This window comes from Lipotes vexillifer, unplaced genomic scaffold (genome assembly GCF_000442215.2).
Source record: "Lipotes vexillifer unplaced genomic scaffold, Lipotes_vexillifer_v1.1 scaffold272, whole genome shotgun sequence".
NCBI classification, from domain to species: domain Eukaryota; kingdom Metazoa; phylum Chordata; class Mammalia; order Artiodactyla; family Lipotidae; genus Lipotes; species Lipotes vexillifer.
Window position 1 is genome coordinate 2,089,018 of NW_006772469.1, and position 17,233 is coordinate 2,106,250.

General features: G+C 36.4%; 1 protein-coding gene across 2 annotated transcripts in view; it reads left to right on the top strand.

Annotated features, from left to right (window-relative positions):
- The window catches only part of PRKG2 (protein kinase cGMP-dependent 2), a 101,121-nt gene that overhangs the window by 71,105 nt on the left and 12,783 nt on the right, over positions 1–17,233 (top strand). For both annotated transcript variants that reach the window (XM_007447558.1, XM_007447557.1), the window contains 2 exons: positions 460–601; positions 16,027–16,190. In XM_007447558.1, the coding sequence (XP_007447620.1) occupies positions 460–601; positions 16,027–16,190 (306 nt within the window). The remainder of the gene's footprint in view (positions 1–459; positions 602–16,026; positions 16,191–17,233) is intronic.

Consider the following 17,233-nt stretch of genomic DNA (forward strand, 5'->3'; position numbering starts at 1 on the left):
GTTATGACCCCGTTTCTACACGGGTTATTGTTACAAGCTATACAAACAGGAAATGAAAATGATCACTTGAGTCGTTTTTAGTCAAGCAATCAAATGGAGAAGTCTGGTTCAAGCGCTCCATTGAAATAGTTGCATTTTCCCCAGAGTTTGCCGGAGGTGTCTTTGAAAAGTCTTATTTTCTTGTCTTTCCATTTTATATGTCCATATATGATTGCCAGAAACAATTGTTTGGATGTAGACACTTTAATTTTAGTGAAGTGGTTCTTGTTTGCATCAAGTATCCCCCTGAATTTCTTTATAATCAGTGGCCTAATTCATTGGCAGCCTGAAGTATTTTTTAGTGCTAATGCCATACAAAACGTTTATATTGCGTAAATTTACTATGTAATAATTGACACCTAGAATCTACAACAAGGATGTGTGTCTAGAGTATTAAGAGGGAAAATGATTTCATTGCAGAGGAAGCTTTGATGAACCCGCCTCCAAGTTCTGCGTTGCTTGTGTGACAGAAGCATTTGATTACCTACATCGACTAGGTATTATCTACAGAGACCTGAAACCAGAAAACTTAATTCTAGATGCTGAGGGCTATCTTAAATTGGTAAGACAAGTTCTGCAACTTACAGTATCGTATGAGGTATTTCTAAAGACAAAGCTGTGTTACAGTTGCAATTCTCTTTTAATTTTGGTACATTTGTTATTGTCACTTCGGGGGATATGGCCTTTGAAATCAGCACACTTAACACAGGGAGCTATGCTACAAGTACATTCTTTTTGGCCTAGGCATTGAAGGTTTCAACCATATTTGTGACTCCTACTAAGGATTCAAATAATAGAATGCCTTTAAAATTGGATTTTGTTAGCATTTTTATATAATTTCAGGTAGGTTTTAATAAATTCCTGCTACATATAGGGATTAGCTATGAGGAATAAGGAAAGAAGATAGTACGGTTTCTGTCCCAAGACAGCCACTGTCTGTAGAGGGGGAAAAGATACACATGTGAAGGTTGGTAGTTTAAAAAAATATTTGTGAGTGATTCTAAGGTACAACCAGGGTTGAGACTCAGAAAACAAGACTATAGTTTCCTTGAGGACAGAGACTTTCCTTGCCATGCATCTTTGTAACGGATAGCATGCCTAACATGAATCCCCTTGCATGTCGCACAACAGAAAACAATGCTACCAGTCATGTAAACTGCTTCTGGTGCAAAACTGTAAGAGAAATGGGCAGTCATAATAGTAGAAAGCAGGCATTTTGGATCTCAGGAGGGAACCTCATCAGGATGGGGAACCCAGGATGAATTTTCCCTGAGTCCATTTTGTCAGGAGCTCAAGGACGTTAAACCATCTCTGAAGTTAACATTTACAAAGGTATTAGAAGTTTCTAATAACAGAACTTTTTTTATATGGAAATAATAATAGCTACCATTTAAAGTGTAAAGCTGTTCTAAATAAACATTTTGCAGTTAACATATTTAACAATTGATGAGATGGGTTTTATCATCCACATGTTATAGTATTCAATTTAACCTTAGGAATTAAATTCACGATGTGTAATTGCTAGGTGATTTCTCTCCATAGTGAAGGAGTAAAGTAAGTCCTTTCATGTGAAATCTGGCTAACCTCCAAGAAACATTTTGATGCATTCAGGCTTTATTTTATCCATGAAAGACAGCTTTGGGAACTGGTGAGGTACTAACACAAGGCCTTAATCACTTGTCTCCTTCACAATTCCTTCATTGGCTATGCCTCTTACAGCTCTTTAGAAAAACCTTTTGGAATAGTCTAGAAGTAAAACCATCATGAAGGATGTAGATTGTCCATTAAATTCATTCTTTTTTTTCTATTCAATTTTTTTTTTTTTTTGGAGTATAGTTACTTTACAATGGTGTGTTAGTTTCTGCTGTACAATGAAGTGAATCAACTATATGTATACATATATCCCCTCCCTCTTGGACCTCCCTCCCACCCCACCCCCATCCCACCCATCTAGGCCATCACAGAGCACCGAGCTGAGCTCCCTGTGCTATACAGCAGGTTCCCACTAGCTATCTGTTTTACATATGGTAGTGTATACATGTCAATGCTGATCTCCCAATTCGTCACACCCTCCCCTTCCCCACTGTGTCCACATGTCTGTTCTCTACTTCTGCATCTCTGTTCCTGCCCTGCAAAAAAGTTCATCTGTACCATTTGTCTGGATTCCACATATATGCATTAAAGTATGATATTCGTTTTCTTCTTTTCATACCTATTTTTAAGAAATCAGGTTAGTATATTCAGTATTTATAGGCATAGACGTCCGTAACCATCTCTTCCGTTAGCCATTGTTATCCATCAGCTAACTCATTTGACAACCAGCTAAGTGAAGAGGAATAACTAAAGCCTTTAGAAATTAAAAAGTAAATGTTGAGTATTTCCATTTCTAGCTATATATCAAACCAGACATATTGAAATTCTCTTACTACAAAATGTCTCAAGTACTGGAGGAAACATAAAAAGCAGTATTATATGCCTGGCTGACTTTATAAGACAGCACTGGGAGCCCCCTGAGGCCGAGAACCAAACTTGGGCAGTAGTGAAGGGTGGAACTCAAACATTGAAGCTGCTGTCTTGTGGGCACCCAGCAATCCTAGGTGGCCTAGAGGTTTTATTTTAATTGGTGTACCTTCTGGGAACAGGAGACCAAGTTTTGGACCTGGGCAGTGTGGAAAGTTGAATCAGAGAACATTGTCAAGAGCCAGGAATCATACAGGTTGTACTTTCAGAGAAAAAGAAAACAGGGGGAAAATCTAATGTCTAAAGGCAGAGTACATGCAAGAAAACATGCTTTTCTCATTATAGGGCTCTTGGTAGAGGAACAAAAGAGTCTAAGAATACTTGGCCACAGGCTGGTCTTCATGGGGTTTTGGATGCCCAGTCTTCAAGGATGGAGAACCCCAAGAAAAAATTTAAATGAAAATGGATCCATGTTGGTAGCATGCCCAAGTTTCCACGAATCAATGTATATCCTCTCTGGAAGAATGTTCTCTCAACTTAGGATACAGAGAACTCCCAGAGATAAACTTCCAGGGAATATAAGCTCACATTAAAAAATAATGTTTATATGCATGAGGAAAAAAGGTGCCAGGAACATTATTTGGCAGGCACATAAAAGTCTCATATATTGCAGTAATCAGATACAAAATATAAAATAAATACATCTAAGTCTTTTAAAAGTAAGAGAGGGACTAACAAATGAGTAAGGAACAGAGACTCTCAAAAAGGATCTAACATGTTTAGAAAAAAAATAACAAATAAAACTTCTATTAAGAAATTAAGAATATAATCATTGAAATTAAATATTCAATGGAAGTTTTTATTAATGGTAGAGTAGCTTGCATTGGACTAATCTCCTTGCTGAGGTTAATTATAATATATGTATAAAAATGTGTGAAAGCATTGGAGAGCAACAAGAAATAGACATTCAAACCTTGAAAACAGGGAACCACACTGGGTGAAATCCATATTAATACAGCTGTTCATTTCAAAGCACTCTTTATTGTATAAGGTATGAAGAATAAACTTTAGTTAACATCATACCTGACAGTGAAATACTGAATATTTTCCATTTAGATTATGAGCAAGATTATTTTCTTTCGCTACTTTTTTTCAAAATCGTAACAGAGGTCTTAGCAAAAGAAATAGAACACAAAAAAGCAAAAGGAAAGGCTAAAGATTAGAAAGGAAGAAGTTACCTGTCTTTATTTGCAGACAATATGGTTGTTTATGTAGAAAAGAATGAGGAATCTACCAACAAGTTCTGGAAAGAATAAGTAAATTAAGCACAATTACAGGTACAAAGTCAATATACAAATAAAAATTTAATTTTTATATACTAGCAGTAAATATTTATAAATGAAATTAAAATGCCATTTGTGATATCAAAACATAAAATAAATTAAATGTGTAAGACCTCTACATTGAAAACTGCAAAGTTTTATTGACAGAAAAATGACTAAATGGTAAAATACACTATGTTCATAAATCATATAACTCAGTATTTCATAAGATGTTCAGTCTTGTCCAGTTGATCTACAGATTGAAGACCAATGCAATAAAAATTGGAGCAGCCATTTTTAGAAACTGAGATGTTTATTCTAAAATTTACACAGAAACACAGTTTAGAAGAGTCAATAACCACTCTGAAAAAAGAAGAACAAAATTGAGGAGTTTATAATATCTGATGTCAGACTCACTATAAAGCTATAGTAATCAAGGTAGTGTGATAATGGTGTAAGGAGAAATTACTTAATCTAACAGAATAAAGTCCAGAAATAGACATACACAGTCAACTGATTTTTAGAAAAAAATGGAAGGGCTAGTCTTCTCAACAGATATTGCTGAAACAATTGGATATATATGGTCAAAAAAAGGAACATGACTCCCACCCCACACCATATAAAAAAATTAATTCAAGATGGATCATGGACCTATAAAGCACCCAGAAGTAAGCATAGAGTAATATCTTCACAACATGGGCTAGGCAGAGATTTCTTAGAACACAAGTAGTAGTAAGCTTGAAAAGTTCAGGCTACTATAACAAAAATACTGTAGACTAGGTGGCTTAAACAACAATTTATTTAGTTCTGGAAGCTGGAAAGTTCAAGGTCAAGGTGCTGGCTGATCTGGTGTCTGGTCAGGGCCAACTTCCTGGCTTATAGAGAACTGTCTTCTCTTTTCTTCACATGGGAGAGAGACACACAGAGAGAGGGCTCTCTACTATCTCTTCTTATAAGGGTACTAATTCCATCATGGGGGTTTCACCCTCATGACCTAATTATCTCCCAAAGGCTTTACCTCCAAATTCCATCACACTAGGGATTAGGGTTTCAACATATAAATTTGGGGAGGGGAGATACAAACATGCAGTCCACAATAATTGGACTTCATCAAAATTAAAACATTCTCATCATCAGAATATACTGTTAAGAAAATGAATAGCCATGCCATAAACTAGTAGAAAATATTTGCAATATATCATTACATGACAAAGGACTTGTGTCCAGAAATATATAAAGAACTCAGTAAGAAAAGACAAACAACCCAGTTTTTAAAAATGATCAAAGATCTTGAAAAATCACTTTACAAGAGAAGACATAGGAATGATCAATAGACAATATCAATAGTCATTAGGAAACACAAATAAAAACCACAAAGATGTGACATTGCACATCCACTAGAGTGACTATAATTTAAAAGACTGACAATACCAAGTGTAGGTGAGGAAACTTTCCTAAATTTCGAGTGGGAAAGCAAAATTATAAACTGTTTGAAGAATAATTTGTCAGTTTCTCATAGAGTCAAACATACCCCTATTCTACAACCAGAAATTCCACTCCTTAGTAGAAATTCCACTCCTTGTTATTTATCCAGGGAAACTGAAATCGTGTTTTCAAAATTCTTGGACAAGAATCTTCATAACAACTTTTTCCTGAAAGCCCCCAAATCAGAAGGAGCCCAAATACCCATCATCAATTCAATGTATAAACATATAGTAGTATATTCATCAATGGAACTCTCCTCAACAGTATAAAGCAATGAATTACTACAGGCAACAACATGAATGGAGTTTAGAGACTATGTGGAGCAAAAGGAAGACAGACACAGAAGACTATCCCTCTTTATGATTACATCTATTGTAGAATAGATGGTAGAAATTAATACAACGGTTGCCTCTGGGAGGAGCATTTGACTGGAAAGGGGCATGAGGGAACTTTCTGAGGTAATGCAAGTGTCTGTCTCTTGACTGTATATGGTGGTCGTGGTTACATGAGTATAATCTGCATCAAAATTCGATGAACTGTACACCAAAAATCTGTGCATTGTATTGCTTATGAATTATACATCAATTTGAAAAATGTAATGGAAAGGTTAAATAGTGGATGATTCACAAGTGAACAGAAAAATCAGTGAATTGAAAGATAAACTAATTTACACAGAATGAAGCATAGAGACACAAAAAGATGGAAAATAAAAGAAATTAGGAAACTTGGGGAATAGAGTGAGAAGTTCTTAAAATGTTCAATTGGAGTCCAAGATAAAAATATAGAGAATGAGAGAAAAGTATTTAAAGAAATAATGGCTGAGAATTTTTCAGAAGTTATAGAAAATACTAATCATCAGGTAAAGGAACCCCAACAAATCCCAACTGAGACAAACTGTATTTATTGTAGCTTCTGTCTTTGTGTAACAAATCACTCCAAAATTTAATGGTTTAAAATAACAAGGATCGTGGACGATCTCTCACAGTTTCTGTGGGTCAGAGGTTTGGGAGTAGTTCGATTGGTTGGTTCTGACTCAGGATCTCTCAGGAAGTTCTGTCAAGTGTCGACTAGGGCTACAGATCCACATTCAAGGTGACTCACCCCTCTGGCTGGCAAACTGGTGCTGGCTGTTAGTTGGTGGTCTTAATTCTTTTCCATATGAGCCTCTTTCCGGGTTGAATGTCCTCATGGCGTGGCGGCTTGGCTTCCCTCAGAATGAGTCATTCAAGAGACCGAGGAATAGCTACACTGCCTTCTAAGACTTACTCTCAGTCCCACACTGGTGCTTCCACTGTACGCTGTCGGCCACATGGGGCCAGCCCTGATTTGAGATAGGACACCTCTGAATACCAGGACAAGGGAATCATTTAGGCTCTCTTGGATGTTGGCTATTTTAGTGGCAAAAGTGCAGAACAAAAGCAAAGTCTTAAAAGCTACCAAAGAGAAAGGACAGTTTACATATAAAGCAGTAAAAATTAGGCTTTCAGTTGACATCTCAACAGCAACCATAGAAACCAGAATGCAGTGGAATAATAGCTTTAAAATTCCGAGAGAAAATAACAACAAACTTGAATCCAGAGAAATTATCTTTCAAGAAGGGTGAAATAAAGGCATTTTTAAACAAAGATAAAGAGCGTTAACCACCTACAAAAGGATGTGCTTAAGGGAGATGAAAAATCCCTGATGAATAGTCACCACAGCAGGGAGTGGTGACTGTAGAAAAATGGTAAACATGTGGTTAAATCTTTCAAAATTATGGTATAAAGTAATAATTCTCACTCTACTATGTAGTATTAAAAGTGAGAAAATGCTAAATAACTGAACAGCAGCCCCAGGTAAACTGAGAGTAGGTGTAATTGGAATAAAAGTGGGAGAAGATGCCAATCATTTTAAAAGAAGGCAGCAAAGGAGAACAGGAAACCTAGAAAAAAAATCAAAGAGAAAACACAAATTGAAAGTAGAAAGAAATTTAACATATGTAAACAGACTTAACTCCTCAGATAAAAGCCAAACACTGTCAAATAGATTTCAAAAATAAAAATGATGTTTACAAGAGACAGACCTAAAACATGAGGATGCAGAAAGGTTGAAATTAAAAGGATAGAAAAGAATGTGTCTGGGAAATATTCAGCAAATTGAAATGCAAGTTTCATTATGTTGGTATTACTAACGATAGAGAGGGTTACCATATGACGATGGAAGGTTCATTTTACCAAGATAATGTAACAATCCTGATCTTTTATTTACCTACCAAAATGCTTCAAAAATAAGAAGCAGAATTTGACAGAACTAGTAAGGAGAAATGGACAACTGTTGGAAATTTTAATACACCTCTTGCAGAAATTGATAGAACATTCTGACCAAAAATCACTAAAACTTTAGAAGATGTGTACAACACAATTTATAAACTTGATATAATTGGCATGTAGGATATTCCCAATATTTAGAGAATGCACATGAACAAAATTTGATCATATACTAGGTCATTAAGCAAGTTTCAGCAAATATAAAAAAAATAGGAATTGGGCTGGCAGCTGGCAGCCTAACAGTGCTGCTGCCTTTGAAGGTTCCTGCGAGGGTCCCAGTAGAAGTGAGGGCAGTGAGGATGCCCGGTCCAGCACATCAGGAATGCACGTCTGGGTGATGGACACTGGGCAGTCCAGACTTGGACATGAATGTCCTTGAGGATGAAAGACTCCTTGAAAGGATGACCTTGGTCTCATTCTTCAAATTTTCATAAGTGGTGTTTTCATCTTCCTTTATCATTTCTTAGCAATATCAGTGAGAGGTCAGATATCTAAGGACAACAATAAGGAAAGGCTTTTTTTCCCCTCAGCAAAGAATAACCAGCAAAAGCCTGGAAAAAAGACCTAAGTAGGAGAAAGGTCTGCATTTTGAAAGTGTCTCTCTAGAGGCTGTGGAGGTTTGTTCTTTAGTGATCATTACAGAAGTTGCGTGTGTAGTGAGGGATGACGACTTGATTCTACTCTTCCCCAATTCATGATCGAGAGCGCCGGACTGGTTCAGTCCCACATGGAGCCCACCTGGTCTAAGCCGTCTCCATCAGGAAACATATTAGGTGGAGACGAAGCATTAGCAGACACTACTAAAGGACAATGGATATTCTCACATTACCATCTCTCATCTGCCCAGCCGATAATTTCCTAATTTGTTCTTCACTTTCAAGGCCAGGGGGAGCTGATGAAGGCAGTCATGATTATGAGTCCTCCTTCTGGTTATAATGAGTGAATCTGGGGTGATATTAAGATGTAGGACAGTACTTAAAGAGTTAAAAACTGACCTTGTTCTCAACCCAAGCAGAATTTATATAGTAACTAGCCTTCTTGGGGTTGCACAGGAGAAAACTTGGTTGTAATCCAGTAAATCTCAGCTGTCACTCATCAATAAATGTTCTATATGACTGTGCTATTAATTCATGTGAGCAATACACCTCATGTGATAACAGAACACCTCAATCTTACATTGAGTATTGTTTAAGAAAATACATTAAATGTTGATATTATTGCCTGCTTCTTTATGATCTCTGTGCCCGTCTGTGCTGATAGCCCCATGATGGCAGCAACTGTGCTACGGTATTTACTGCTGGACGTTAACACACTGCTTAGCACAGAAGAATGAATGAAAGGTCGATGAGGGGACTTCCCTGGCAGTCCAGTGGATAAAACTTTGTGCCCCCAATGCAGGGGGTGCGGGTTCAATCCTTGGTCGGGGAACTAAGATCCCATATGCTGCACAGCACAGCCAAAAGAATAAATAAATAAAAAATATAAAACGACTGAATAAACAATTTGTTAAAAGAAAAAAAAAGTCATTGAGGTCACTTCCTCTTCACTCCCAAAATATTTAGGGACATAAAGGTTTTGTTCAGTGACATCAAAGTATGTAAGGTAGAAATCAATAACAAAATTTAAAAAATAGGACTCCAATAAAGATGTTAAAAAAAAACAAAACTGTACGGCTGACTTAAAAATTGCTTCAAAATTTAAAAGGCTAGATCTCATGTTAAGTGTTCTTACCAGAATAAAATTTTAAAAATTTAAAGTAAAAAAATAAATAAATAAAAATAAATAAAAAACAGGAAGAAATCACTAAAAAAGTTTGAATTCATCTCATTGGAATTTAAAGGATATTTCAAAATAACTCAAAGAATCAATGAAGAAGAAATTTTAATGAATATTATAAAACAGAGTTGCATAGTAGAGAACACTACATATCAACACATGTGGGTTGCAACTAAAATGACAGTGAGAATAATGTTTATAGCTTTTAATGTTTCAACTAGGAAATAAAGAAGGCTAAAAATTAATGAGATAAGTATTCAACTTAAGAATATGGAAAAGGGGAAAAAACAAAGAAAAGAGAAGGAAAAAAACAAAGTTAAGAACATGAATTAATAAAATAGAAAAGGATATGAAGTCAGGATGTTTTTAAAAACTAACTGTGAAAATACTGATCAAAAGAAAAAGAGAAGCGGTACAGATAAATGCTATAATGAGTGAACACAACTACAGTTATAGTAGAGAGTTACATGATTAGAAAGTATTTGGGCAACTCTACTACTACATATAATATAGTATATAGCGTATTATATATATAAATGGCTGGTCTTGCGTGAGAGCTCTCTTCCTGGTTTGCAGGAGGTTCAGTATTTTATAGGAGGCTCTACCCAATGCAGAAAGATACAGGTAAAATTAAAAGAAAGATTGGAACATAAAGAACAAGACCTATTTTCCCATGTGATACGATTAACTGTATAGAAATCCAGAATGTAACAGCAAATTATTAGAATTTACTAGAGAGTTCAGTATGGTTGCTGGATGATAAAGTTAAATACCAGAAACGTAACTGATAAATAGGAATACAACTGCCATTTACAAGAAGCATAAATATATAATCTATATATTTATATAATATAAATATAATGTATCTAGGAATAAATCTGACAAAAATATGTGAAAGCTTTACTGAGAAACTTATACAAATTTATAGAAAGATATTAGAAAAACCTAAATTACTAGGTTCATTCTCATTTCTTTTGGGCAAAGAGCCAGAAAACTTACCCCAGCCTTCTTTGTGGCTAGTTGTGACCATGTGACACAGTTCTAGCTCGTGAAATGTGAGGTGACACGCTTTGCACCGCTGTCAGACCTGGTCTGATGGTGATCTGTGCAGCTAATTTCTATGCCGTCTTTCTGGCTTGTGGCCGATGAACACAGCCGATTTGAAGTTGGCAGAACCCTAAGATGGAAGGATCCCGCGTCCCTGAACCACTACTTGGAGGAGATTTCCCTGCTGCTCAGGAAAACCCATTATGTGAGGAAGACGTAAATTAATGGAGAGTGTAAGCTTCTGTACTTTCTTGGATATCTTTGTTGCAGTAGCTAGCATTACTCTAATTAACTCAGAAATATGTATTAGGTTTAAAAATAGGAAGACTCAACATCCTAAAGGTATCGATACTTTGCAAAATGATCTGCAGATCTGATCCACTTCCAGTGGAATTCCAGCAGAGCTTTCCATGAAGCTTGGCAAGCTGATTCTAAAGTTTATACAGACTGACCAAAGGCCAAGAATAGCCAAGACATTTCTGAGGGCAAACAAGAACATGGGAGGGAACTCTCTCAGATATCAGAACTAATTATAATGCTGTTGCTCAAAATAATTGCTAATGGGAGGTTGCAAGTTAAAACCACAGTGATTTAATACTTACAGATGGCAAAAAATAAAAGTTGATGTCACTAAAGGATGGTGAGGATGTAGAACAATAGGAACTCTTTACCACTGCTGTTGGTGAAGGGGCTGGTAATATAGGACCTAAGGCAAATAATTTGACAATAAGCAGTGAAGTTGAACATACGATGTCTTTGACCCAGAAATTCTACCTTCTTACACATGTCCAGTAGGCAAGATGGGAAATTATGTTAATAGAAGCTTTTTGTGTGATAACACGCTATTGGATATAAGACAAATTTCCAACAACGGCGTAAAGGACAAAAACTTTACACCATTGACAGCATGTTCTTTCAGTGGTGTATGATACAACAATGTAAGTGTACTGCAAAACAGATTAAATTCAAAAATACGATTTTAAGTGAAAAAAAGGCAGTTTGCCCAAGAATAGATAAGATTTATCTAAAAATTTTAAAAATGAGAACTATATATCATATAAGGATATTAGATATGTGGGAAAATTAGAAATGAAGGCAAGCAAATGATAAACACAAAAAGTCAGGGTAATGGTGACCGCTTGGCAAGGGGTAGAAGGACAGTGTGGAAGGAGCACAGAGGGCTTCTGCATTGGTTCTGTTCTAATTATTAAACTGGTGGTGGACACTGGGGTGTTTTTATTCTCATACTTTATAACTTGCATGTATGTCACATTATTTTACATGGGTCAAGTATTTCTTAACTTGAAAAATAAAAGTAATCATTGACTCTAACTATATTCTTTTTGACAGACCGTTATTAGCTGTACTTATTAAGTGACAATTAAACTTTTCCCACTAACATGCTTTTTATGTTGCTTTTTCCCTTAAAAATCTACTTACTAATGAATTTACCTGTAATGTGAAGGTTCCTTTGGAACCTGGTTTCAGTCTCATCTTAAGTCTCCATGACCTTGCTAGACTTTAATTTTGTCATCTTCAACATTGAGATATAGTCCCTAATTCATAAAGTTGTTGTGAAGATTATACATGTACATCTTATTGAAACGGATGTTAACAGTTATGTCTTCATTCAGATTCTTTCATCAAACACATGTTGACCATCTGCTGTGCTACAGATGCTGTAGGGGGTACAAAATGAATAGGATGTAATGCCTCTCCTCCAGGAGCTAGATTTATTCACACACAACTAGACAGTGCTGCCGTAGGGGAGGTCATTGTGGAATAGAAGCTGTTAAAGAGAAAGGAATTGGTTCTGTAAATTCAAGGGAGGCTTCAAGGAGGTGGCGGCCTGTGAGTTGAGCCCCCGATGATCTGATTTTTTTTGTTTGCTCTCGTGTATGCAAAGCTCCCCATCATCGTTCCCACTTTCCACTAAACACTCTAAGTATTTCAGGTGAGTCACCACAGTCACCTAATGAATGGGGTGTGGCTGTGAAGGCCTCATCCATACCATACCTTTGCCTCTCTCACTTGCTCTTGCCTCCAGTGGAAGCCATCCACAGTTGTCCGTTTTAGTAGATGGACCTTAGTATCACAGGGACGTGAAATCCTCCTTAGTTGTTGGTGGATAGGATAAATAGATTCCACTTTACCTTTGTCTAGACTCGGGCAAAGTAAGGGCCCTAAAAATGCCACATAAATATTTTTGGGGGGAATGTTATGTCTCCATGAATCATCTGGCTTAATTAGACTCGCCCTTTTGTATCCTTTTTTTTATGTGACCAAGAGAACCAGTAGCTGACAAATTTACTGACCCAGAGAGAAACTTCTGGTAAACAGCTAATACTTACTGGATACCAGCTCCAGCAAGCCACAGTGTTAATTTTTCTTTCTGAATGAACCAATCATTGCTTCAGATATAGAAGCATCTTATAACCTTCTGGTTTGTTAAAATCTTCGGAGACGATGTTTTTAAGCTTTCGGCATAATGTAAGCTGTCTTTCATTATGGGAATTTAATAGAGACAAGGGAAAACCTGTGTGCAGCTTCTCCAGAGATTCTTCTTGAAAGCTCAGTTCTTCTAGGAAAAAAACATTTTTAAAGGGAAGGTGTCTATTTTCTTATCTTCTAGAATGAGCCCTTTGAAACATTAGTCAAGCCATGCATACCCTTTCTCTACCGCTGGAGGCTACCCCTCCAATGGCATCCTAGAAAACAAATCTGAAACTCTTTCTGTGGTTTACTAGACTACTCCACAATCTGCCCTCACTTCCTGCCACTTCCCGTCACACACTAGGGCCCAATCCTTGATCTTCACCTCGCATGTTCCCGAAGGTTAGAGCCTTTGTGCTAGCTCTTTATCTGTCAGAATCATCCTTGCTCAGATTTTTACAGAGCTCTCATTCTTATTTCATGCAGATTTCTGCTCCAATCTGCTCAAATGCTACCTCCTCAGAGAGACTTTTCTGATCACCCCATTTAAAGTATAATTCCTGTTGATCTCAGTACCTAACTGCTGTACGTTTCTCCATTGCATATATCACTATTTGGCAATATTACATATGCTATGATATATTTTTTTATTTTTTTTATTGAAGTATAGTTGATTTACGATGTTGTGTTACTTTCAGGTGTACAACAAAGTCATTCAGTTATATATATATACATAGGTATACATGTGTATACACACACACACACACACACACACACACACACACACACACACATATACGTTCTTTTTCAGATTCTTTTCCCCATGGGTTATTACAAAATATCGAGTATAGTTCCCTGTGCTACACAGTAGGTCCTTGTTGGTTATATGATATTATATTTTTTATAAGAAGACTGGGGGCTTTGTCTGTACCCTGGTGATTGGTACATAATGGTTTCCAATAAATATTCATTGAATGAACAAAGGAAAGAACTTACATTTCTATTGACTAGAAGATAAGGGGTTAAAGAAAAGATTGAGGCTTTGTGGTGGTATCCCTGCTGGTACAAGACAGAGGTAGTATGAATTTTTATAGAAAATACACAGAACTTCACATCAGAAGATCTGGGACCTTCTATATTTGGCACATGACTTTGAATAGGTCTGAGCATCAATTTCCTCCAACCAAATGGATTAGACTAAAGTTGATAAGATCAAAGGAGATAAAGGAAGTGGTAAGTTTTCATAAATCTTAAAATCTTAATATAATTATTGCCATCTCTTTGGGTCAATATGTAAATACAAAAGCAAAATCAGGTACTCAAATTAAAATTTCTTACTTTCAGAACTAGAAAAGCTCTCCTAAACATCTAATGAACTTCCAGTCATCCTTACATGGGAAACTTAAGTGCAGTTTAAAAAATGAGTTGAAGGGCTGTTACAGAACTACAAAATATAATATTTTCATACATGCATGGATGCAAATGAAATTGTAAGCATTGCTTTCTTGTTTCTTAAATTTCAGTCTTTATAAAATTAGCTAAGATTTTCATATTGGTTCTTTAGCTGAGGAATAAGTAGATATGCTAATTTCAGCTAGTTACAAATTTTAATTTCATAATATTCCCAGCCATCTCTTAGGTACAATCTTTGCGAGTCATTCTGTGTAGATAAAAGAAAAGAGCAAAAGCCCACTTCAAATTAGATTGTTTAAATTCCCTTTTTTCTAATAAGGATATCCTTGCTGTTATGTGATAAATACCAAAAAGCCTTAGTAAAAAGGTAAATTTCTAAGAGATTTTTAAACATATGACAAATGTTTTAAATATTAATATTTGAATAAATAAATGAGGGCTAGATTTTATAGTTCACTGATTCATATTTTTTTAGGTGAGGGCCTATTTTGATGTGTTAACCTGATTTATTTAATTTTTTTAGCCAAGATTATTGCCATATTATTGAGATAGTCCATGTATAATGAATCTATTCAAATGTGCATGTTGAAGCCCAACTATAATTTATGTGTCTGTTTACTTGGAGGTGGAGGGTGGTTTTACTAAAATAATATCTTTATGTATTAGAGATGAAAAGTACATGCTAAATCGCCCCTGTGGAAGGAAACCAACTTTGTTTTGCAGGGCAAGACTTCAGTCATATACACTGCCTCGATTTAATGAGTGGGTCTTCTGTTGCTCCAGCTTTCTTTCCTGTCTTTATTCAGTTCACGGAGTTCATTGAATAGAGTCTCAGAGAAGTGGAAGGGCCTATCCTGAAAAGAGAGAAGAGGGTAGCAGCCATTCATCACGCTGGGAGAGTTCCTAACCCTCAGTCAGTGCTGAGCTCAGATGTCACTTTTTTTTTTTTTTTTTTTTTTTTGCCTCTTTGAGTTTATACTTCGCATAATCTTTTACTATATCCTGTCTCACATGGCAGTTTTTTAATCACATCTGTTTAAGTATTGCCAGCACTCTGAGCTTCTCCTAGTCAGCACTGTATCTGTAGCACAGAGCCTGGCCTACTGTGAGTGCTGACAGTATTTTTGCAGAAAAAGTTAATGCAAGTGCTACCACCCTGAGAGAGACTGAGGGTGTACAGAGTTCAGCCAAAGTTGAGATGGGATGATCCTTGCTTTTACTTTGGACTGCCAGCATTTAGAGGGTGCAGACATTGTGCATATTTTTAAAGACTGTCCAGAATTTTAAGCCCCTCTTCTTCTCAACAACGGTCCCTTTCCCAAACTCTCAGTTCTGCTATCATTTTTCCTTTTATGATGAAGCTCAAAGGGCGCAAGTGTCTATCACTTCCCCCTTCTCTCTTCTTGCCAATGAATACCACTATTGATTTGCAAGTTACTTGTCTGCTTGCCCTGACCTTCACCTTGGTTGTAAGGGTCTCTCCTTGCTAAACCATCCCTCTCGTCCTCGTGGGCGTAGAGGTGTGTGTGTGGAATTTTCTCCAATGTAACGAGATTTACACTTGGCCCTGCAAAAGAATAAATGAGAGGGTCAGTGGAGTGTGTGTGTGTGTGTGTGTGTGTGTGTGTGTGTGTGGTGTGAAGGGGAGGGTGGAGGTGTTGAAAGAAGATTGAAGAAGTTAGCGGAAGACAAAGAAGAATGTGAGTTTTACGGTCTCTGAAAATTTCTTTGATCTTCTTTTCCAGGTTGACTTTGGATTTGCTAAGAAAATAGGATCTGGACAGAAAACATGGACGTTCTGTGGAACTCCCGAGTACGTAGCTCCTGAAGTCATTCTCAACAAAGGACATGACTTCAGTGTGGATTTTTGGTCCCTGGGAATTCTAGTGTATGAGCTCCTCACGGGCAAGTAAGTGCCTTGTGTTTTGTCTCTTCTTTAGAGAAGTGCAAAAATAACTTACTAATGATAAAAAATATATGATTTAACATTTTGGAAGTGTTTTTGATTAAGCATGATGCCTTCTCCTCTTCACGTTATGTCATATATAACATGCTTTCTCGCTTGTAACATGGTGAAAAGATTCAGGAAGGTGCAGGAAAGGAGTACAAAATTGCTATGGTTTACCTAGAATGGCAAGGCCTGTTATTATAGATAATACATCAAGTGTGTGAAGGTTTGGGGAATCCATCATAAAAATAAGAAAGGAAATTGAAGTTGTGGGCTGTTATTATTTCCTCATATTTTTTTTTGTAGTCGAAAAAATAGCAATCATAGTTCCATTAAATCCGTTGATCAATTAAATTTGGCCGTGTTCTTCCATTTTCACAATAAATCATTAACCAGAAATGCTGAAAGAAAGCAACATTGCTGGATTTAAATTTTAATCCCCTTGTCAACTGCTTTCTAGAGGTGCTAATGAACAGAGACAAGACACAGCAGGAGTTTTACAAGTTAAAATTGGATTGCCATTCCTGAAGCGATTAAAGGGCTGTATTAATGAATCCAGGATCCCAAATATTCAACCTGCCTGCACACACATACACACGTATATGCACACATGTACACACACATATTACCTCACATTTGTAAAGCCCTTGACAACTTACAAAGCACTTACATGTGTATTATCTAATTTCGTTTTCACAAGCTTGTATGGAAGTTAAAGCAGGAACTGTTTATTATCTTATGATTTAAATTTGCATTATGATTATTTTATGACTTAAATCTTATAGATTAGAAAACTGGGTCAAAGAGCTACTTGCCTAAGATCAAGGATTTAATCTCAGGTCTTTTGACTCTAAATATGACACACTTTTCATTAAACACGTGTGCCTTATACATAAGAGTTTTTAATATAATGCATGGCTGTATACACAGAATTCAGATCAGGTAGTTTTCTTTCCGGTTTTCTACCTCCATTTCTCATTAACTGATTTGGTCATTCTTTTAAG